At 36.4% G+C, this 22,967-nt stretch overlaps 2 protein-coding genes and 1 pseudogene across 3 annotated transcripts; 2 read left to right on the top strand and 1 right to left on the bottom strand.

Moving 5' to 3' along the window:
• LOC114725347 (gallate 1-beta-glucosyltransferase-like) lies at window positions 1–1,633 on the bottom strand (annotated as a pseudogene).
• Window positions 1,634–10,475: 8,842 nt separating this feature from the next.
• Window positions 10,476–15,451, top strand: LOC114725343 (RNA pseudouridine synthase 4, mitochondrial-like). 2 transcript variants are annotated; one of them, XM_028911840.1, is made up of 10 exons: window positions 10,476–10,870; window positions 11,313–11,384; window positions 11,557–11,694; window positions 11,779–11,826; window positions 11,914–11,994; window positions 12,573–12,686; window positions 12,842–12,940; window positions 13,890–14,001; window positions 14,622–14,668; window positions 14,761–15,451. In XM_028911840.1, the coding sequence occupies exons 1-10, from the start codon at window positions 10,508–10,510 to the stop codon at window positions 15,103–15,105; spliced, it is 1,419 nt and encodes a 472-aa protein (XP_028767673.1). In that variant the 5' UTR covers window positions 10,476–10,507; the 3' UTR covers window positions 15,106–15,451. The 2 variants fall into 2 exon arrangements, with proteins under 2 accessions (XP_028767673.1, XP_028767674.1); XM_028911841.1 differs by lacking the exon at window positions 11,914–11,994.
• Window positions 15,452–19,935: 4,484 nt separating this feature from the next.
• Window positions 19,936–21,816, top strand: LOC114725344 (probable cinnamyl alcohol dehydrogenase). Its single transcript, XM_028911842.1, has 5 exons — window positions 19,936–20,097; window positions 20,189–20,302; window positions 20,387–20,614; window positions 20,865–21,304; window positions 21,466–21,816. Exons 1-5 carry the CDS (start codon window positions 20,009–20,011, stop codon window positions 21,666–21,668), a joined length of 1,074 nt encoding a protein of 357 aa, XP_028767675.1. The 5' UTR covers window positions 19,936–20,008; the 3' UTR covers window positions 21,669–21,816.
• The last annotated feature ends 1,151 nt before the right edge of the window (window positions 21,817–22,967 follow it).

Below are 22,967 nucleotides of genomic sequence, written 5' to 3'. Positions count from 1 at the left end.
TCAAAACATAAAGCTGGAAGCATTCAATTCAGACATTCCTGGCCAGCTATTGCGCTTTCGCTGGACTATAAAGCTCTTCAAGCCACTTGAATCTTTCCGTTCGACTTGGCACCAAGTAAATCTGCGCCTACGCCATTTAATGGCGAAACCATTGCTATTCTTCTTCAAGATTTCTACACTTCTCTTCCTCACTTCATCCACAAACTCCTGAATATTCCGATCAGATGAGCCGCCTTCTGCCACGGTGGCCTCCGCCGCACCCTTCAACCTCAACACATTCTCCTTCATCTCCTTTGCATTGTCCCCCACCGTAGCCTCCAACAGACACCTCTTCGCCTCCTCCCCTGGGATTAACTCATTCGCAGCCTCACCCCTACACATCCTAACACCAATCTTTAAGACATCAACTATGTATTTTGCATTCGTCACTTGGTCTCCCCACTGTGTAACGCCACCAATGGCACCGCCGAAGTTATAGCCTCCATGGTCGAGTTCCACCCGCAGTGAGTCACAAAACATGCCACCGGGGTGGCCCAGAATTTGTTCCTGTAGGCTCCACTGAACAACCTTTCCTCTGTTCCCTACTTTCTCTAAAAACCCATCTCGAAGAACATGAGGCTCGAAACCAGAATCTTTATGTGGTGGCTTCATCACCCAGATGAAGGAAGCCCCTGAATCCAAAAGCCCATACGCTATCTCGTCCACTTGCTCTTGTTTCAGGTACACGACGCTGCCGAACGAAACGTAAACTACTGAGGAAGGAGGCTTCGTGTTGATCCAGTCGATGATGCAATCATCGGCTTTCAAAATGTCACCCTTTACAGTGCTGTTCGGCACCTTGGAGTTCTTGAACAACGGCCCCACGGTTCGAATAGGGCATATCTTCGACATGTACTCCACGTTCTCGCGTTCGAGTTCTTCGAAACTGTCCATGAGGACGCAAAAGGGTCTTTCCAAATTCCTATGCTGATAGCTCTTCTCAGAAAACGGTACGGGGGTTGTAGGATACAAGAAGCTTGGGATTTCATCGTGTTTCAACAGTGGCATCTTCGGGAGCTGGACGCTGATTTCCATTTGATCTTCTGGTGGGAAAGGAAGGAGTTTATGATAAAAGTGGTAATAAGCAGAGAAGCAAGCACAGGATTGGACCCACAACATAGCAGAAGGGAGGCCGAGTGTGATTCGGCCATGTCAGTGACCCAAGGGATGAACGGATTGCTGATGAGGCAAGAGACCGGCCGGCCCCGGCCGGCGTGAGCCTTCAGCATGCGAGGGAAAATCTCCTTGCCGATGAGCTCGAGCTGGGGAAGAAACTGGTCTAAGTCCTGGCGTCTGGGCTCGTACTCGGATCAACCGTCGTCGAATGACTCGAACCGGATGAAGCCGTCGCCGGCGGGAGCTGGCTCGTCGGTGGTGTTGCTAGCTTTTCTCATCTGTATAGCCCAGCTTTCGGGAGTGCAGAAGGTGACGAGGAGGCCCTTGGAGGCGATGCGCTTGCCGAGCCGGAGAAGAGGGTTGACGTGACCTTGACCTGGGAAGGAGACCAAGAAGACATGGACAAGAGACTGAGAGCCCATGTCTGAGGTCGCGGACCTTAATTTCTTCGAAAGGATTGGAAGAGGTATCTAATGACGCTGTTGAGGGGTAATTTGTGAGGGAGAGGCCGTGGAAGAATTGGAAGAGAAGTGGAGCTTAATGCTTAACAAAGCGTTTTTGATAAATTTCCTAAGTTGAAATTATGACTGGAATGTATAGCGAAGACTGCTAGGTGGCATAGTGTCAGCTGACTCAGCTTTGTGATATATACTGTAATTGTATTATTTGCCACCCAAGGGCTCATATTAACTTGGACGCTTTAATTTGTCGTAGACATTTGGCTATCTGTTCCTATGGTAGGGCAATGCGCCCCCCTCCGTCATTTCATTTCATTGTCAGTTTAAATTATTATATACTCCTCCGGTTCTTATTATAAGACCCAATTTGACTTTTTATTTGGTCCTAATTATAAGACCCAATCCATTTTGTCTCTTATATTTATGCATTTTTTTCCAAGATAATCCTTCTAATAATGATAGTTTTAGCCAATATACTTAATTAGCAAGGATATTTTAAGAATGACAACACTTATTTATTATAAATAACCAACTTAACTTACTTCTTTAATCTCCTCAAATAAGTCAATTGGATCTTATAATTAGGACCGGAGGAGTATATGATATGAGTCGTTCTTTTTTTTTTCCTGGATCTTATCTCTAAAGTAAGCACGCGCGTGAATGGCTAAAATATGCTAGGCTATGAACAAATTAAACTTATACATATATATATAGTATTATTTAGGCAGCATATTTATTTACTTAACCATAATCGGACACTTCAACGTATAAGTCTTAATTACTGCTATAACGTGATCGATTTTTTTTTTCTTTTTTGGGGCCTGAGATCGATTAATTTATTAAATAAACAGAGAGAATGTTCCTGGGTGATTCTCATTCTTGTTAATCTTTTCTCAATACATAAATAGGTGGAAGAATCAACGGTACTCCTCTGGTCCTATTTATAAGACAGAAAGAGAAGGTATTTTTTAGTCATATTTATAGGATGTTAAGAGAAATTTTTTGCATAGATATATAATTTTACCTCTCATTTATTATTGTGTTGACATTGTTTATATGAGATATAATGTATATTAAATAGGGATAAAGTTAGAAAGTCATTAAATTTTAAATAAGAGTTAATGAAGTTTAAGGTTCTTCTTGGTCTGTGTGAAACATGCTGAAAGTGTCTTATATAGAGGATCATAAGAGTAGGAGTATCTGACAAAATATAGTATTCTTCTTTGTATTCGTGATAATTACAAAAATTAATCAAAGACAATACGCTCTGGCTTCTAAAGACACGCACAACCACAGTGGCTGTCACTATCCCACCAACATTCCTTGGCCGCACACCTACCCAAAAATGCATTTTCTCATTTGCTACCTAAAATTAACAAATTACCTAAAAGCAACAAGCTAGTCAGGTATGAGATTAATAGTTTCGTATTAAAATTGTTTTTGTAGGTAGACGGATTAATACGCATACTTTTTCTCGGTATACTCGTTTGTAGTGGATAGAATTAATCTTATCATAGGTTAGAAGATAATGAATCATTGATCAATCTTCACCTTGGCTTCATGAGATGGATCTTGATCAAGAGAAGTAGTCTATGTATTGTCGTTGCTTTTGATCGAATCACACAAAATATATAAACAAAAAAAATACAATCAAGTCCCGTAAAAGAGAAATAATTATCAAAAGGTTCCAATGACAACCTTAATAATCTATAACGACAAGTCTTTTAGTGAGAATAACAACTTCTGGGACTTTCTTTTCAATTGTTTTTTTTTTGTTTAGGACCTCATTGTAATTCTTCCAATAAAAGATTTAGTTCAAATTAATCAATAAACTAAATTTTTTTTTCAGAACTTACTATTAATATATTTTCAAAATTGCTCTTGACTATATCACCCTATATTTTCAAAATTGCCCTTGACTGTATCACTCTAATCTCTTTAATATCTGCATTTATCACTACACTCGGTGAATTAAAAACAAAATAAAATAAAAATAAATTGGAATAATACAGAAACGTACTATCCATCACATTTTGAAGTGAAGCCAATGCACCTAGGCTCTGATTGTTTAAGGACATCCCTTCAACCATCATTTTGATTATAGGGTGCCACATAATAGGGTTTAATTTTTTCTTTTTCTCGTTTCAAATTTCCTTTGCAAAATAAAAGCACTATATTAGTTATTATAGGGGATCTGATGCAATCGTCACTCCATGGACCCATCAACCCTAATCGTGGATTGCAGGCCCAAGGCTCTCCCCTTGCGGACAATTGGGCCTTTTATGCCCAGCCCAAGTACTGAGAGTCCACTCACATGCAGGCACGCGTAGCATGTCACCACCGTCCACATTTTATGAGACCAGAGAAATAAACCAGTACAAGTCATTGAAGACAACCTAATAATCTTTTAAAACACCAATTTTTTAATTATTTATATTGAAAATAGTTGCAAATACCCTCATTAATTTCACACACTGATGTATGCAACCAATAAAAGTAATTTGGCGGAAAATAACAAATACAGTAGAAGATAAAGTTAATTGATATTTTAATTGATAATTAAAATGGACTCTTAAACTATCTTGCGAGTATGGTCTTGTTTTAAGATAAGCATAGCATTTGGCAACCCCCCAAAAAAAAAAAAACCCAGCAAGATAAAATCGCAAAAAGCAAGCAATGGCTGGGTATTTTGATAGCGAAAAGGTCAGGGAATAACTAGAAAGATTGGTGATATAGTGACAACACATGAGGATAACAGAGACGTTTTTTGAGAGGATAACAGATACTATCGGGTCCTAATTATAAAAGCTAATTGACTAATTTAAAGAGATTAAAAAAATAAATTAAATTAGTTATTTGTAATAAATAGGTGTTGTCTTTTCTAAAATATTCTTACGAATCAAGTGTATTGGTTAGAACTATAGACTTTCTTGGAAAAAAAATATAAATATAAAGAAAAAAAATGAATTGCGATCTTATATTTAAGATCAAAATAAAAGTCAAATAAAATTTTATATTAAATACAGCAGGAGGTATTGTATTGGTTCAAGCAAAAGAAGAAAGAACACGGTGGAAAAGGAGCAAGATATATATTTACTGAAAACAGTCAAACACAGAAAGGGAAGCCATTTTGTGAAGCTCCGTGATTAAGACCAGACAACATCGGAGCTTCAAGTGTACAGAGAGAAGAAATTTCCCGTTGACTAGGTTGCTGGGGCAGAGTGATTGGATCTTTATCATCACGCATGCTCTGTTTTCCTTGGAATGAAACTATAAAACTTATAACAAAAAATAATACGGTGCAATCTAGCTGAAATTAAAACTTTTTATGTGCCTCGCACTACTTTTTAAGACTATGGTAAGATTGAAATGAAATATCTGAAGAATGAGTAGACATGGGATATTTGCATTCGCCTGCAAAGAAGAAGTGAGAAGCCATCCATGAGAGAATCATGAACCGTTGCCTTCAGAAAAGGCTGCCTTGTGTCCTTGACCAGGGCTCGGACCTGATTGCTTAACCGCTCCAATCTCTTCACCCTTTGCCAGCCAGTGGCCTCCACCTTGGCTCGGACCAGACTTCTTCATCCCCTTCATATTCTCAACCTTCTTAACCCCGTGTCCTGGACCAAGTGTTGGCCCTGAGTTCTTCATTGTCCTGAATATCCCTCTCACCTCCTCTTCTTGATCCTTCAATGGCCTTCCTTCTGACGCGCTAAGAACAACAACAACAACGACAATGAACAAGGCGATACATCTGAATCTTCCAGCCATGTTGAAAATCAAAGTGTGCATAACAATATATCTCAGACTATGACTTTGCTGCTCAATTGGGTGCATGGGGGATCATATTTATAATGAATTGGCTCTGGGCACTTAAACCAGATAAATCATTTTCTTGTTGCTGAGAGGAACCCACAAGGGAGGTTCTCAGATTGGAAAATGAAGTTGAATAGGAAAATGATAGTAGCTTCAACTGACGTCTTAATCAACAGTCAAATGGCTTTATAGTGTTAGTTTCTCACGCCGCAATTAGATACGACTGACGTGGATAACATTTGGTGCAATTCATTAAACAAATCAACGCCCATTTTGCTTGCTCTTATACAAAAATGTAAATATTTCATTCATTTGACCCTTTGGACGAATCTAGTTTACCAAATTCTTTCAAAGAAAAGTCTCAAGATGATGGCTTTGGACCTAACCTCGAAGAGTCAAGTCTGAATTTTAAGAGATAAGTATCACGGTATATGCTAATTGCACTCAAAAAGAGCCATCGTTACGTTCTAAGTCAGATTCTTAGATTCATCAGATAAAATAATCACCTTTTTAATTTTGTTTTGCTTTTGCAGTGCCTGGAATATTTCTCCAAAAAAATATACTTTCCTTGATTCCAACACGCAATATGGTCCAATTCATTTAGCTCATGATGGTCCAATTTACCCTATTGAAATTAGAGTGGTGATTTTAAAAAATGAAGATTTGTGAGAAAATGACAAGCACGATGGTCCAATTCATTTAGCTCATGCAAGTAACCCTATGGACCACAAATGAGAAGCCACCAAGTTCAGATATCAGTAAGTCATTAATCACAGATTCACTCTACCTTTGAAATTGCAGTTTCCTCTGCAAGCCCCTGCACATTTTAGTCTTCCTTCTATTTTTAGTCGGCAAACAAACGATTCACTTTTGCAAAAGGGAAAAAAAATGTGCGTTTCAAAGACTAATTTGTATTTGTGAGAAGCTTTTCAACATAAAGAGAAGTGCCTCATATATAGTCATAACCTATAGATTAATGAAATTCTATGATGGGTACGAAAGGTCATTGTAAGAATTCATGAGATCATGTCTTTAATACCTAAATACACTTGGAAAAATATAAAACTAAAAGATAATTGGTTATAAAATAAATTCCAGTTCGTCAAAACTCTGTCTGCTTAAAAGCATGTTAATTTTCATTAAAAAAGGTAAATATCACTGTTGTTTAATCATACTTTCAGTTCAAAGAAAATATTTTCCATGCATTTAATACGCAATCCTTTTTCTACTTTCTTTTTCTCATGTCATCAAGTTTACTTTATCTATACATATATTTCATACCTCAATGACAAAGAAAATTCAATAAAGCTTTTCCACATCAGCTTTCTAGAACCCTAATACATATGAAAATCTTTAACTTAAAAATGAATGATAGCCCATGGCTTATCGTGTCTCAGTTTACAATATATTTAATTTGAATCTTATATTGAAAGCAACGTTGGTGCTCTGAGATGAACTTTTTCCTGCAGATGGTTGTCTAAATTGGCACGCTACACAGTGATGATTAGTTCTCATAAGCTCAGCCAGAACTTTCAAGTTTCCGACCAATTAAGTACATTGCATATTCTGAAAAGAAGGAGTGCATTGCCAAAACTAGGAAAAGAAAGTGGAATTAGTGGATGGGTGTGGAAGTAAAAGTACCTTTTTTGACAGCTCCAAGCCTCTAAGAGTAAGTGTTCCAGACTCATAAGTTTTAATCAAATCTTTTAGGTTCAGACGGTGCAGTACTTTAGACATGAAACAGATCAACCCACCAAATTATCTGTGGTCTTATCATTTCTACTTTGTACTTCTCTTTCTAACAGTCCAAATTTGGCACCAAGAAGAAAAATGAAACAGATTCTGCTAAGACAAATCTACACGTGTTCAATAATCAGCATCAAATACATTCAAATGTGCCAAAATTCTCTAGAGCTCATGATGGAATTCTTGTAAAGTTCAAAAAGAAAAAGGAGACGATAAGTGAAACTACATGTACAGTATACCTCTTCTTTTTTTTTTTGGTCTGATATAAACCAAAAAAAAAAAACTTAGAATAATTTTAGACTTTTGGAATTCCCAAACAAACACGCTAACAACTTTTATATCTGCCTCGTGGTAGACGATGTTTGAAAATTTAAACTGTAAACGTGCCTAACAATTAGGAATTGACATGATCAAAATCTGTATAAGGACAATTTTACTCTGTTCAGTAACTCCAAATTGTAAAACTAACGAAGAAAGGCAATCATTAAATTGAAGTGTTGAAGTTTATTCATCTTTCTTGGAGCTTTTGAAATGAATGGGCAGAAGCAACTTTTCACGCCAATTAATTCTGTCCACACTGTGCTAGTCACTATCACTTAAACAAACATCAACTTTCAGAGCTTCTGGTTGGGTGCTAATGGAACCTAATTTTGAAACTTTAAGAAATTGTGGCGGATACTGAACCAGTTGAGAGGCCATTTCTTTGACTTCCCTTCTACATGAGAGGAAGAAAAGCCCATACAGTCTTTTCCTTTTTCCATGAGAGTGTAACAGAAGTATCAAATCTGATGTAAAAATCTCGAAAGTGACTTTCAAAAATCGTCAGTCATATTTTCTTGTGTATCTAGAATTTCGGTTGTGGCTAAAGCTACCTCTGACTTTCAATAGTGAAACTGAAAATGAAATGCTCAAAGCTTTATTGACTCCAAAATCACCCTATCATGTTCTGTATTTATTTATTTATTAAATATATACTATTGGCATAGCTCATATCTACATATCTACATATATTTCATGTTAAAATTTAATTATTACTTATATGTTGCTCATTAGAAGTTTGTACTCTGGAGGCAGATGGGGTTCAAATTTCTCAAAGTGTCGTATAGTTCAAGAAAGGAAGGAGAAATTTAAGACTTTCTATGATGATAGTAGCTTGAGGGAGAAGGAAATGTTACCTTGAAAGTTGAAAATTTGAAGGCGAGAAGGTAGCATAGAAGGCTGAGCAATACAAGATTTAGTGTTGGCCAGCTGATTTGGTTTGGCAGGCTCCAGTCTCCATACTATAATTTGTCAACAAGTAGTACATGTCTTTATGTTTAAAATTCAGACAAAAATGCTCAAAAGTCAAAACCCTCCCATTTCTATCATTCCTAAGCTAGAAATCGGGGATTTACACGTGCATCTTCAATTTCAATCCCCAACTTAACTTATTATACGCTATCTCCATTAATCTGCCAACTCACTAAATCCTCAACCATTTATTCTTCCATACTGCAACTTGCACCGTAGGAACCTCACAGGTCCAAGATATATTCCCATCTTCATAAAAGTATATTACACTATAAAAGGGGTTTTATATTTAGGACCGGAGGAATATAATTTTTAGTTTACAAGTGAATAGAAAATAAACTCTGTACTAAGTATTGATCTTCAGAGGTAAATGCATTTAGACAGTGTCTTTGCTGTTACTAGGTCAACGATATTTCCCCCAGTTTAGTGAAATATGGTTGGAGATGAAGAACGTGCAAGAAAATTCTTTATAACTTAGATAAACCCAATAAATTCTGTTGGCTGAAATTCAAATAAGTAATTATATAATTATAACATTCACCATAAATTGCATCATGTTTCTACCCGCAGACCAGTTAACCTTCTCATCCGTTTGATTTTTTGGCTTTACTTCCGATTTAGTCAAACCCTAAAGACCTTTCTGCAATTCTGCTTTATTTCCTCCTTTCTCCGATGAATTTATTCCTCTCATTGAAGTCTGCACTTCCCCTTCTTCCCTCCTTGTATATAAGCTAGAAAAAGCTGGTTCCCCCAGCTGCAGAGTTATTAACAGCCCACTACAAGTAACTTGTCTGGCTCTGGTTCCAAATTTATGATGTCTCTACATGGAATGGGCAGGATGATAAGGTGTTCCCAAGCTGGCGTTGTTGTTTTAGTTCTCTGTCTTCTTCTTTCTGAGGTTGAAGGTCGGCCATTGAAGAAGATGGAAAAAAGAGCCTCCATTAATGTTGTAGAAATGAAGCATTGTAAGCCAAACCAATGTGGAGAAGCCCATTTGCTCAGAGGTTCTGAAGATGCCAGAATTCTAATACAGCTTGACAATTCAGGTCCAAGCCCAGGTGTAGGACACTAGCTCGCACCTCGACTTCTGCCATTTTGATCTGAGAGATAATCTTGAAGATGCATTCCTGTCATAGTTTGGAGTCTTTTCAGTTGTCCTTCTGTTTTATGATTTGTTTAGGTGCCTCTTAAGTCACTGATGAACTGGTAAGGATAAACGCAATGGTGCAATTACTATTAATGGAGAGGATCCTATCTGCAGTTTTATTCTTTTAGATGTCAGTACCCCCCTCCTTTGCCCATGTTTATTCTACTAGTTGAGTTATTCATACAATGTAAGGATTTAATGTCTGATGAGTCTTATATTTCTGTCTCTCAGTTTGAGCAACATTTGAGTAAATTCTTCACTGCAGTAATTTATTTGATGGCCGATCAGCTGAAAAGCCTAGCTAACACAAATGCATTTTTCTATAAAACTCTTGGCAATGTACTCTTGATTAAAGGACATGTTCAAGGTGCTCACACACAAATCTATGTTGCTATTCAAAATTGAGATTAGTTAAATGTCTCGGAAGCTAATGAAGCTTCTTCTTCTTTTTTCTTTTTTTTGAAAAAAGGCTTTACAATCCTAAGAGTGGTTACGAGTATCTATGGATCATCCATTAATACTTGTCTGAGAGATGGAAAGAAAGAGCACCATTGCGGCGCACATATGAAGCATTTTGGGCCAAAGCCCATGAAACAAAACTGTTTAATTAATATTTCTATTAAGAATAATTTTCAGAGTTTATATTCCCATCTGAAAATTTTATTGGTTAGATTGTTAGAAAAATTTAAATCAGAGTACATATATCTATTATAAAAATAAAGGTATTTTATGGGGAAAATTTCAATAGTAAAATGACAGTTGAATTTGCAAAGGTTTTTACTAGTACAATTTTTAATGGGGATTTTTCCAATTTGGTCATGGTTATGTTGGCTATGTACATTCTGGTCATGGGAAAGTCTGAAACAGGGAACAAACCCTCGAGGCGTCCATCACCATGACGGAGCCAATCTTCCTCCGTCTCATCAAACTCCTCTTGCCGGCATCCTCTTCTACCCTCCATGTCGGTGGGACGCCCCGCCTATCTGGCTTTGGATCCAGGCACACTAGATATTACTCCAGCACTCTTCGTAGCTTAAACGAAGTTGAGGGGCAGAGGAAGGACGTCAAATGGCTTACTCTGCCGCCTTTCACTCCCACCGTCAACGGTGCTGATCTCGGAAAAGTACTTTCCGACCGCCATTCCGAAGCTAAATGCGGGGTTGGAGCTACCTCCACCACTACTGCGCTCAAGTGGGTTCTTAAGTGCTGCCCTGAGCTACCCCGAAGCCTAGTACAGAAGCTCTTTCGTCTTAGACAGGTAACCCCATTGCTCGTTTATTTGGTGCTATGAAAAGAGCATAACCTGCTGGTGTTGTTTATGTAACTGGGGAAGGGTTCCATTCTAAACCTCTCAGTTGGTGTAGACTTTCTGTGTTTCCCCCCGTTTTTCATCCTTCGTATGAAATATGGATAATGGACGGTTACTACGTCCTGAATTAAATATTTTATGGCTCCCCCGAATTGTTATTGCCATGCGCTCATTCCACATGAGTATAGCGCATATTGGGTTAAAAAGTTACCCTGTTCTCTTATGGCACAGAGGCACAGTGATTTATGTGTACATGCTTCACTTTGAAGGGGAAAAAATTGAAGTCTTTGAATTTGTTTCTCACGGGCAATATATAAGATTCCCTCACAATACTTTTAAATGCCGGCTTTTTTTCCAGCCTAATCAATCGATGTTCACTGCTTTATGCCAGGTCCGAAGAGAATCTGCTGCTGAGGAGAACGAAACTATAGAAACTCAAGAACACAAACATAGACTAAAAAGGGTATCCAACAGCTATATAAATTTATCATACTGCAAAAGTGAAAAAAATTGATTTTTTTGTGCATATTCATCTTCTCGTCATTTTCCTAGTACATGTAGAATTTTTTCGCTTTTTCATAGTTAATGGTTGTCTTTGAGTGGTTTTACTTCTGATGCATGAAGTATAATGGAAGGTGACAGCCAAAGACACCTTGAACTTAGGAGATAGGATCTTTCTTCCGGCTAGTGTTAAAGAGACGCCTCAAGAGAAACACGAGTGTGGTATCACTGCTGCTGAAGTGAACTTTATCCAAAGCCTAGTGTTGCATAAGGTTTTCAACTTTAATTCTTATTATTTGAGATCTCAGTTGATTGTGCTTCTAACATGTAAATTTATTATGCTTTGTGAAATTTAGGACCCTGCCATTCTTGTTCTGAACAAACCTCCAGGGCTGCCTGTTCAGGTAACTGTTTGATGCGCCTTGTTGATTTTCTTTGTTATAGTGATCTCCATTGATCATTAGTTAAATCTGAACCTCTCCTTGAATAAGGGTGGCATCAATATCAGCAGGAGTTTAGATGAAGTAGCTGCAGCATGTTTAACTTATGAATACTCAGAATCTCCTCGACTGGTGAGTTCATGATTGAGTTTCTGAGTGATATATATATTTATTATGATTCATAACAGTTCTTTTCTGAAGCTATTTACAGATAGAATTATCTTCTTTCTCTAGAGCACGTATAGACGATATGCTTCCTTAGGCAGAGGAACCCTTGATGAAACTTCATCCACTACAAAATTATCCTTTGTTATGTGTATTAGGGTTCACAAAATAAGGTTTTATGCTTTAGTGGTATCACTCATAAAATACATTTTGTAAAAGATCCTTACTGGTCACAGGCAACTCTTTAAAATAAATTAAACAGAATACTTGTCCTGTGTGCTTTGCCTAATTTGATAGAAATCATTTAAATGTTCTAATATTTAGGAGGGCTCCAAGATCCAAGAAAGTCGCATCAATATAGCAGTGAAAATTATAAAGCTTTAGTTATTATTATTATTCTGTGAAAGATCATGGGAACTGTATCGCTATTACAAAACTTAAAAATACATGAGATCAGTTTGATAGTTTTTTTCCCCTATCTTACGATATTTGTGATTGGGAAAAACTAGCTATTGGATTGATACTTAAACTAGGCAGGATATTAGGTGCATAGACTGGACAGAGATTGTACGGGCATTTTGGTGATGGGAAGGACACAGACAAGTGCTACAGCGCTGCATTCCATATTCCGGGAGAAAACTTTCAGGGCATCTGATGATGTGAGTTTTTATGCTTTATTTTTTTCTCTGTGCTTATTTCACAGATGCCTTGTATAAAAATGATTATTTTTTAACATTAGTCCTTTATGATCATAATCTCAAGTTGCATACTTGTAATTTTTTTCCCTGATCAGCTGGCACTTAATGATTTGTAGATTGGTAAGAAAAGGAGAATCCTACAGAGAAGGTACTTAGCACTGGTCATTGGATGTCCAAGACGTCCAAAGGGGTTTGTTTCCGCTTCATTGGGTAAGGTTGGATTATATCCTTATTTCTCATTTATCCAAGTTTTCCAATTCGCAACAAAATCACTGCGCTTCTGCGCACTTCTTCTGGTTGTTCATCGCTGCATTTGATAAATGTATGCCTTTATTATGCAAAAAAATGCAATTATCCATCAATATTGTTTGACAACATTCCAGCGAATGCTATTGTTAGACATGTCATAAAAAATAAAAATTATTCCCCCAGTCCTTTTTATAAGAACCTTTTTGAGAGTTTATCTTGGTTTTCTGTATAAGACGCTTTTCCAATTGTCTATTGTATTAATTTTTTTCCCCACAAAAATGCCCTTAATTAGGTGAAAAGAGATTACTAAGAATATGGGGTCTCATTAATTTTACGATTTTTTTTTTTTGGGGGGGGGGGGGTGGGGAGTCCAAATGGTTGACAAATTAATGCCACTACTTCAATAAACTCCATTTCTCAATTCTTGTAAAGTAGTTAAAAGGGTTTTATATATAGGACCAGAGGTAGTACTTTATTGTTAAATAGTATCAGCATAAGCAACTAAGGTTTAAGGTTTTAATGGATCTTAACTTAAAATAATGAGGTATGAATACCCTCTGCTATAAGAACCAAGTTGAAACGCATTCTTGTGTGCTCAAACCTGCTAGACCTTGAGTATGACCTCCAAACACTCACGTGAAAGCTTAGGGATAATCTTTGGTTTTTCCTCTAGGCATTCATGCAAAATATTGGAATGGTAATTTCACGTTGTATCTGCAGACCAATTAATTCCAATTCACTGGCAACACAAGACTGCGTGGGCTTTACAACTAGTTGGTTCTAACACATAACAGCAAACAGCATAAATGTGCTACCCTACATATGTTCATTAATTTGTTGAAGAACTTGGATCATCTGGAAAATTGAAAGCTTCCTCTACAGTATTGAAACCTTCTGTCCTTGTTTCGGTTTCAGGTGGTGGTAAACAACGGGAGATCTGATAGAATAGCCATCATTGACAATTCTTCGGAATTATCGTCGCAGCATGCAATCACAGAGTATCGAGTGATTGGTTCCTCGCCGCATGGTTAGTAATGAGGGTCACTTCAAATTTTAAAATCCAATTTACCTTATTTAGAGTCACAGCTCACAGCTAGTATTTGGTCAATGATAAAACCTCGTAATTATGATATTATTTATATAGAACATACTAAAATTTGTGTTTGAATCAGAGATGGGGGTAGGAACTGGTAGGGTAAGGTGCTCCGGAGACGCATGAAAAATTGCAAAAAACAAAAGAAACAGCAGAACAAACTCTTTAGCTTGAAAGGCTAGTGTCTCTCTCAAACCATACTAACTATAGTAGGTCTCTAACTATGTTGCAGAGTTCAAATGTTTCCTGTTCACAGCTCGTGAACAATTCGGCTTAATATTCCTCACAACTTTTATAGATATGTTGAATCGAATTGATTCTTCCTTTGCTCTCTCTCACGCCTCAATCTACAATATAGTCCCTTCTGACGGCCCTACTCTCTTCCTCTTGCACCTCAATGCATGAGAGTTGATTAGCTCTGTTATCTCCAGTACCATAAGCTCAGTAACTCGTGGTCCATCAGTTAACTTTTGTTTGGGAATTTGCATTCGGCGCCCCTTATGATGGCTTTTGAGATTGAGTCAGTTCCACTTAAGCCTCCGCTAATTGTGCAGGTTACTCATGGTTGGAGCTATCACCATTAACCGGGAGAAAACACCAGGTTTTACATTAACTAGCTCATCTTGGTTTTACATTTAGTTATCAAAACACGAGGAGCATCTAATCTAATCTAATCTTGTGCTGGTGCCATAGCTTCGGGTCCACTGTGCTGAAGTGTTGGGAACACCAATAGTTGGTGACTACAGGTATGGATGGCAAGCTCATAGGAGGTGGAAACACTTTGATGTGCCGGATGAGGAGGACTCAAATGGGGACGAAGAACTCCCCTTTGGGCTCAATATGAACAAGGGAAGTATCTCTGAGAAGCAACCTCGTTTACATCTTCATTGTAAGCATATAGTCTTGCCCAATGTATCTCAAGCTCTGCAGGATGTGCAATCATCATCCACCCATGATCTTGGAAATGTAGAAAGCCTCGAGTTTGTTGCTCCTCTCCCTCCATATATGCAAAGAAGTTGGAATCTGACAAAATCCTGAGTCATGGTTGAAAGGTAACAGCTTGTCACGTTCACTAGATTCAATCACGGTTCTTCCTCACCGCTGCCCTACTGCATATTTTATGCTCTCAAGTCAAACAGCCAACATGATTACGTTAAGGTTTTGGCGCCTGTACCTCAGATAGCCACTTGGTTTTTGTGTGTGGCTCTTTGTGCTCCCAAGTCTCCTTGCAATCATATCAAACATCAATTTTCCCTCCAATTCCTTTAATAGGAAGTGTCATGTATTGTATTGACCTTCGCATCTTTAATTCTAGTATTCTCATGTTATTCTAATTGCACGTTAATTGAAATCTTCATTGAAGGCAGAAGAAATGCTGCTGCAACCTACTGTTCTGTCTGTCAAAGCCTTCTAGATAAATCATCCTTAGTCTATCAACTTCAAATCAAGGGTAAATGGCAAAGTTGTAAAATGCTAATCTACTAACGAATGTCTGTTATTCAAATAGTAGTCTTTTAATTTTGTTTAGGTAAAACGAATGGTGAAGAGTTTATTTATGAATAATGTTTTGAGTTTCAACAATGAATGTGGAAAAAAAAAAAGTGGACTTCATTTAGTCTGACTTAAATTAATCGGAATTAAATGAGACTTTCGAAATTGACAAACTCAATAAAACAAATGTTCGATTATTAAGGAGACACGTTCAGTAAAAAGCTTCTGGGTGCTTCATTTTTCTGTGTGACTATTATAGCTTGTTTAGTCTTGTCGATTATTGATGCTTATCCTTTCTAATGTCTTCCCCACCCCAATTGTTGGGGAAATTGCTTATAACTCTAATCCACATCTCTGTATATTTTGTTTCATACATATAATTACCTTCACACCTAATACACCATCCAGCCGCAAAATACTTCAGCGTTGGGGTGTATTAAGAATACCCCACAAATTTTGAACAACGAATGATAGCATGTTGATGCCTAAACACAATACTTTTACCGAGATACTAACTCCTATCCTTAATATAAAATTCAGATAATTAATTTATGAATATTAAGAAAATTAAATAAATTAGTTGTTTGTAATAAATTTTTTCCTAAAATATCCATATCAATCATGTGCATTGAAATTACATCTCAACAAAGACTACTTGACATAATCACCATGGAAATTACTTGCGAGCAAAATAAATAAATATTAAAGATAAAATGAATTAAGGTATTATATTTAAAATCAAATTAAATTTTTAATTAGTTCTTATGTTAAGATTAAGCACAGAGGTATTATGCTGTAAAACATCAACCGTGTGTTACTAATTGTATCCAAAAATATCATGAGGTTAATTGTGGTTATATTTTGTTCAGTTGAATAATGGAAGCAACCTAGCTACTACGTCAAAGAAATTAGCCACCACCAACATCGTTATCATGAGGTGGCAATAATGATCGATGGGGTTGGTGACCACGGCGTGAGCCTGTGTCGAATCTTTCAAGTCTTCTTCATCTTCGTGCTGACCCTCACCTCACCAAACCCTCGGAATAAACAAATAAACTAAAAATACAGAGAAGGCAATGTTTTGGGTATGAGAAATAATTAGATAGGGTTTGATTTTCCGTTTTGGCTTGATTTGACCAGGAGACCGAATGAGCAGAAGCTTGAAGATGACATGCAACCAAATTTCAGAACCAAAAAATTACCGTGCAGTCTCATATAAACAAAAATTAATTATTAAAAAATTTCACACTAAATAAGCGGCAGGTAATAATAATAACACATTACTAATTGCTAATTAATTATAAAACTTGTCAATAATTGAATTACTTCCAGAAATAGTCCAAAAGGAAAAGTTGAAAATAAGAATAAAAAGATAAAAAGAAATATCATATAAAGCCGTGCCTTAAAAGTCAGTGCGGACTTGTTAGATTTGTGGGTGATGGGGTTTGGAGAGAGTCGCAGCCTAATAAGAAAAATCAACGTTAACCAGAGGTCGAAGCCCACCTGTCTCTTTAGTGGAAAACCGGGACCTCATTCTCTGAATATTTTATAAGTAACGTACAAAATGAGAATATTTTTGAAAGAATTACAATAAGATCCTAAACAAGAAAAATAATTGAAACACAAGTTTAAAAGTTATCATTCTCATTGTAGGACTTGTCGTTATAGATTATTGAGGTTGTTATTGGGTCTTTTTGGCAATTATTTTTTTCTGTAAGATTTAATTGTAATTCTCCTAATATTTTAGCTAAATTATTTATACATATAATATAATTGATTCAGTTTTTTCAAGTGAAAAATAATAAACGAGCAAATCCATCTCAGTGGGGACGCAGTGTTTCTTATTGGCTTGTTAGGCGATTGTCATCCACGTTGGACTTGGATGCAATGAACACCGGTTTAATTTGATAAATAAAATAGAAAACATTTAATCATTTGGTTTTTACAATTTTGACTTAATTAGAGTTTAATCTTTGATCATGAGATGAAAGGGTGGGTGTGAGGTCTCAAAATTTGTCTTCATAGAGAAGGTAGCACGTCACCCCACAAAAAATGGTAATCTGGCCGTGCTTCAATTTTACGGGTATTACTCTCCAAGAAATTAACAAACACTAGAAAAAATTATAATACAACAACATAAATAGTAAAAATTAATTATTATATTTTTGGTGAGGCCTTTTTTTGCCAAAAAGATGAGGATTTAATTTACTTAATGATGCCTATCTATTATCACTCCTTTTTCTCCAGAATTAGGTGTGATTTCTATTAGTTGATTCTGCATTTGTGACGCCCGCCCCACCGGAAAATTCATCTAATTATAATGTGAATTTATTAGCACTCAAGCTTTCTTAATTTACAAGTTTTTTTTATTTTTACAGTCAAAATTTGCATCTATTACCAAATTTGATTGATCAATCTGAAAAATAGCCCGTATTATTTTAACTCAGATTTTTTATGGTTCTTTCCTAACAAAACTTAATGTCAACCCAAAAAAAAAAGAACTTCAGAAAAATTATGGCATTTTATGATGGGTAAAGTAGTATCCAGCAGCATTCTAATATTGCTTTTGACATGCATTTAATATTTAAATACTAAGGAGGTTGAATCTAGCAGAATGGACCAGTCCCTCACAACGTGATGAACTAAAATTCGAATTTTCACTGAAAGAAGTACCCACATTTAGTACCGTCAGTGTCTCGAATAGAATTGCCTCCAATAAAAAAATACATATACTTTAGCAAGAAGAAATATCTAAATCTTATTTATAATACATTCAACACTCTAATTTTATTACAGTACATCTAATTTTTTAAAGTTCTAAACCATAAATAAGATTTTGGCCCAAAAAAAACCATAAATAAGATTAGGATCTTCAATGTAATTAAAAAATAATATTAGAAGTGTTGAAATTAAATACGCAAAAAAATAATAGTCCTTATTATAGACCCAATTTGACTTTTATTTGGTCCTAATTATAAGACCCAATCCATTTGTCTCTTATATTTATGCATTTTTCCAAGATAATCCTTCTAATAATGATAGTTTAGCCAATATACTTAATTAGCAAGGATATTTTAGAATGACAAACTTATTTATTATAAATAACCAACTTAAATTACTTCCTTATTTCCTCAAATAAGTCAATTGGGTCTTATAATTGAAGAGTGTCAGATATGCGTAAATAAGATTAGAATATGAATTTTATAAACCTAATATAGGATTTGTAATTTTTTGGGTAAACTCCGGTCAGGAAAGGGTTGCATTTTCTTTTGATGGGTTTGATGGAATTAATGTTAGCATTTAATGCAACAGAATTATACGAAAGAAGGAGGATTGATGACAATCAGGTGATGTTCATTTCTGAGAGAGAGAATAAAGTCAGCATGAACATGTGATAACGTTTTGCAATGCTGTTCTATACTACCCTAATAATTTTATCACTTAACCCATGCTTTTAATAAAATAATTAGTAACGTGTGTGTGTGTATGAAAATTTTCTATCTCCGCCTCCAACTGCTGAAGGTTACAACCAATTTTTTTTTTTGGTAAGATACAACCAATTTTTTGTATGCATACCTACCCAATTTTTTAATTAGTTGACACTGATAATAGCAAAGGAAATAGTTGGCAAGGGGAATAAAAACAATAAAGAAAATAATAAGTGCACTTACTCACGGCGGAGGATAAGGGATCGCATCCTAAAAAATAAGAGCCATAATGGCTTCACAATTTATTCAATCTCTTCTTGTGTTTAGAGGAATCTTCTTATGCTTATCATCTGATTTGACTTTCTAATTAATAAAAACAATTAAGTTATAATCTCCACCCTAATGTATATTTTTTTTAAAGTAACACCCTATATATTAAGGTAAACCTTGGTATGAAAAATTATTTTAGGATACCAATACAAAATTCAACAAAAATATGCTCTTTCTACTAACTTGAACTTTTTTTTTTTGGGTACAAAAAATGTGTGTATGATTCGTTAACAAGATCAACTGTCACAAGTATTGATTTCGGTAATTATCTCCAACTGTTAGTTTTCGACACGGTCAAGTTTCTCGTCTCTGCTTTCATCCAAAAAGACAATCGTCCAGGCTAAGATAAGATAATAAGAACCGTACGATATGACATGTAGGGGTGAGATTAGTGGAGAGAGGATGACCAGACATAAAGAAGGAAGCGGAGGATTAAACCTCACTGTTTCACCTACCGCGCCCGCAGGCCCCACACCCTACAGTTCCTGTGTCTTTATCAGTTTCTCAATTAATAATAATAATAATAATAATTAAATAACGTATATTTTTGTGTGCTACTTCCATCCTCATCCTCCCCATCTTTTGTAGTTTTGCGCCCACTACGCAGTACGCACTCATAAAGGGCTCATCCTTCCTTCTCTCTTCGCCTGCCATTTTCCTTTGTTGCATTCTCTCTCTGCCTCTGAGACAACATGGGAAGCGTTGAAGGAGAGAGAACAACTGTTGGATGGGCTGCACGAGACCCTTCTGGGATTCTCGCTCCTTACACCTTCAATCTTAGGTACTTAATTTTTACCTTCATTAAAAATCTCATCTTTTTCTCCCACGTTTCGGTTCCTCTTGTTCTAACTCTTCAAATTACGCACTTTCAGGAACACGGGGCCCGATGATGTGTATATCAAGGTTCACTACTGTGGAATCTGCCATTCGGATCTGCATCAGATTAAGAATGATCTCGGCATGTCCAATTATCCCATGGTTCCTGGGTAACTAAACAACCAACAAAATCCATTAACACGCTTCCCTCTGCTTATGGCTCTGAGCTGATGAGTTATCTTATATGTGTATAGGCATGAGGTGGTTGGGGAGGTGATCGAGGTGGGGTCGAATGTGACCAAGTTTAAGGTCGGAGAAGTGGTCGGAGCTGGACTGATCGTTGGGAGCTGTAGAAATTGCAGGGCATGCAAATCTGATATTGAGCAATATTGTGGCAAGAAGATCTGGAATTACAACGATGTGTACACAGATGGAAAACCCACCCAGGGTGGCTTTGCTGAAACCATGGTCGTCGATCAAAAGTAATATAATCAATCCTCACCTTAGCTTCTATTCCAATATTCTCACCAGAGCTCCCTGCTTTTGATTCTTTTGAAAGTTCCTGAAACTCACTTCGGATGTTGACGCATCTTTTAACCAATTCCAAAATTTTATGCTTTATGCTCTTCAAAGATTCCTTCAAAACCTCACTTGAAAAGAAAGACAATCATAAGCACAAGCACTTTATGTTCACCGATTATGAGGCTGCGTTTTCTTGATTGGGGTTTTCAGCTTCGTGGTGAAGATACCAGAGGGCATGTCGCCCGTACAAGTGGCTCCACTGTTGTGCGCCGGCGTGACGGTGTACAGTCCATTGTCACACTTCGGACTGAAAGAGAGTGGGCTAAGAGGAGGAATAGCAGGGCTTGGAGGAGTGGGACACATGGGTGTGAAGGTAGCCAAAGCCTTGGGACACCACGTGACGGTGATAAGCTCGTCGGAGAAGAAGAAGCAGGAGGCTCTGGAGCACCTTGGAGCAGACGATTATGTGGTTAGCTCAGACGAAACTCAGATGCAGAAGATTGCTGATTCACTTGATTATATCATTGATACCGTGCCAGTGGGTCACCCTCTTGAGCCTTATCTCTCTCTGCTCAAAGTTGATGGCAAGTTGATCTTAATGGGTGTCATCAACACTCCTCTGCAATTCGTCAGCCCCATGGTCATGCTTGGTATAGGATCTCTCTCTCTCTCTCTCTCTCTGTCAGCTTTTTCGTCCCTTTGTTTTCCAAAAGCTTCATACCAGGGTCTGGTTAGATTGATTTTGGTCGATGTTTGAACTGTATGTTGTGATTTGAAGTTGTTGTAACTTAATTAATAATTGATGTGGCAGGGAGGAAGATGATAACAGGAAGCTTCATAGGGAGCATAAAGGAGACGGAAGAGATGTTGCAGTTCTGGAAAGAGAAGGGACTGAGTTCAATGATAGAGGTGGTGAAGATGGATTATATCAACAAGGCCTTTGAAAGATTGGAGAAGAACGATGTGAGGTATCGGTTCGTGGTTGATGTTGTTGGCAGCAAACTTGATGAATGAAAATGAAACACATGTCATCCTAAGTAACTTTCTGCAAAACTCAATAATTATGATTTGTGGATGCCTCATCGGAATATCGGATATGTTTGTTGTCTTGTCGAATTTTTAAATGCGATTTCTTTCCAAAGAATTCTAAATTTTCTGTGGGAAGTGTTGGTGGTATTTTATATTATGTGATCTGTAGTAGTTCGCCAACTATGTGACATTTGTTACCCTATCTTCCAATGACAGTAAAAAGAAGTCTGACAATATAGTCAACTAGCAGATTATAGTCGGGGGGTTTTTAATGCTTAATTTAATTTCTTAATACTACCTCCTCTCAGTGCTATTTGTAATTTATAATATAAAAATTAATTAAATTAGTTATTTGAAATAAATAGATATTTTTTTCAAAAAATACTAATAAAATAGAGTAGCTGAAACTACTATTATTATAAAGATTATTTTTTAAAAAAATAAATGTAAGAGACAAAATGAATTGAAATTTTATATCTATGATCAAAATAAAAATCAAATAAATTATTATATTAAAAACAGGAGGTAGTACAAAAGCTAGTTTAATTTTTAATTTGATTGTAAATGTAAGTTCTTAGTTCACTTTATCTCTTATATTTATCTTTTTTTTTCAAGTAACTATTATAGTAGTTGCAAATATTAAAGATTTCAATAAATAGTAATTCTGGTTAATACACATGATTGATAAAGACATACTAAAAAAAAATATATATTTATTATAAATAAATAATTTAGCTGATTTTTTTAATCTATAATGAACTCTTGTATTAAAGATCAAAGTCGGAGGTAGTATTCAAACTCGATCATTGGGATAATAGTATAAAATTATTTTCATGAAGCACGTTGTAAAATTTTTGAAGTAATTGATATTTTTTAAAAATAAATTCCTAAACTACGTGGTACAAAGAGAAAAATTGAGAAGAAAAAATACATAATTAACAGAATTTCAGAAAAGAAAATATTAACTAATTTTATTCAGTGTGGGCGGAGATCTTAAGTTTTTAACTACGTTTTTAAAAACCCAAATGGGATGAACATATCCGCTGGCCGGGTCTAAACGTGCAGCCGTGAGTTGCAGACTCCTTAGCTAAGATGCGATTAACAATATCCTCCCTCGTGGATTTGTGTCCGGCCCAAATAACTGAATAAGGAATCTTGTTGACAATGATTGGATGGGATTGAATTCCCTTCTTGATTGATTAAATGTTTGTTAGGAATCAACAGGGATTAGTCTAAGTAGTAAGCAGTTTGGTATCGTTTAAACGAAATCTCGAGTTCAAGTCT

This window comes from Neltuma alba, unplaced genomic scaffold, assembly GCF_004799145.2.
Source record: "Neltuma alba isolate B1F8T4 unplaced genomic scaffold, ASM479914v2 tig00012245_pilon, whole genome shotgun sequence".
Classification (NCBI taxonomy): Eukaryota; Viridiplantae; Streptophyta; class Magnoliopsida; order Fabales; family Fabaceae; genus Neltuma; species Neltuma alba.
Note: the sequence above shows the minus strand (reverse complement) of the source record. Positions and strands in the feature narration are given on the sequence as shown.

Bases quoted from the DNA above. Each gene is read 5' to 3' on its own strand.
- LOC114725343 (XM_028911840.1), top strand. From the start codon at position 10,508: ATGACGGAGCCAATCTTCCTCCGTCTCATCAAACTCCTCTTGCCGGCA. The intron at 10,871-11,312 runs GTAACCCCATTG...GCTTTATGCCAG, and splicing joins AGCTCTTTCGTCTTAGACAG to GTCCGAAGAGAATCTGCTGC. The intron at 11,695-11,778 runs GTTTTCAACTTT...TGTGAAATTTAG, and splicing joins AAAGCCTAGTGTTGCATAAG to GACCCTGCCATTCTTGTTCT.
- LOC114725344 (XM_028911842.1), top strand. From the start codon at position 20,009: ATGGGAAGCGTTGAAGGAGAGAGAACAACTGTTGGATGGGCTGCACGA. The intron at 20,098-20,188 runs GTACTTAATTTT...ACGCACTTTCAG, and splicing joins CCTTACACCTTCAATCTTAG to GAACACGGGGCCCGATGATG. The intron at 20,615-20,864 runs GTAATATAATCA...TGGGGTTTTCAG, and splicing joins ACCATGGTCGTCGATCAAAA to CTTCGTGGTGAAGATACCAG.